Source organism: Apaloderma vittatum, unplaced genomic scaffold (genome assembly GCF_000703405.1).
Source record: "Apaloderma vittatum isolate BGI_N311 unplaced genomic scaffold, ASM70340v1 scaffold35265, whole genome shotgun sequence".
Lineage (NCBI taxonomy): Eukaryota > Metazoa > Chordata > Aves > Trogoniformes > Trogonidae > Apaloderma > Apaloderma vittatum.
The window spans coordinates 1021-1594 of NW_009717145.1; the positions used below are offsets into that span (position 1 = coordinate 1021).

Here is a 574-nt window from a genome sequence, read left to right on the forward strand (position 1 = left end):
GCGTGAGGCAGATCTGCGCTGTCATCCTGGAGGTACCCACCGAGCCCCATGCCCAGCCTGGGGGGGAACACGCACTGCCTGCCCCCTTCTCCCTGGGTCTTCCTGTGCCCACCTGGACCCAGCTACTGGGGTGCCCCCACATGGAAGCCCATAAGAGCAACCTGCTTCAGCAGTGCCCAGCTTGCTGTGGGCATGGTGGGGCAGAGGGGGTCTGGGGGGTCCCATGGGGCTGTGGAGGCATTCAGCCTTGTCTCTCAATCCTTCCACCTCCTTCCCTCCCTTTCCAGTCACCTCCGAAGGGAGCCACCATCCCCTACCACCCTGGCCTCTCGCTAGGCACCATCCTGCTTTCTGCCAACCAGGTAAGGCGCTGCAGCCCCCCTCAGGGGCACAGGATGACCAGGGACCCCAGCCTCTGTGGTCGAGGGGTGACTCCAATGCCTGGCCCCCCACTAATGCCCCTTCCTTCCCTCCCCCGGCAGGGCTTCTCCATGCAGGGCCAGTACAGTGGGGTTTGTCCTGCGGAGGTAAGTCTCTCCCTGGGGCAGCGCAACCCTGCTCCTGTGGGGACCAG

At 65.0% G+C, this 574-nt stretch overlaps 1 protein-coding gene across 1 annotated transcript in view; it reads left to right on the plus strand.

The window, feature by feature from the left end:
• Window positions 1–574, plus strand: part of LOC104274231 (poly(rC)-binding protein 4-like) — a gene marked incomplete at its 5' end in the record, with an annotated part of 5131 nt that overhangs the window by 967 nt on the left and 3590 nt on the right. Inside the window, 2 exons of the mRNA XM_009869795.1 lie at window positions 288–362; window positions 483–527. Of these exons, the coding sequence (XP_009868097.1) occupies window positions 288–362; window positions 483–527 (120 nt within the window). The remainder of the gene's footprint in view (window positions 1–287; window positions 363–482; window positions 528–574) is intronic.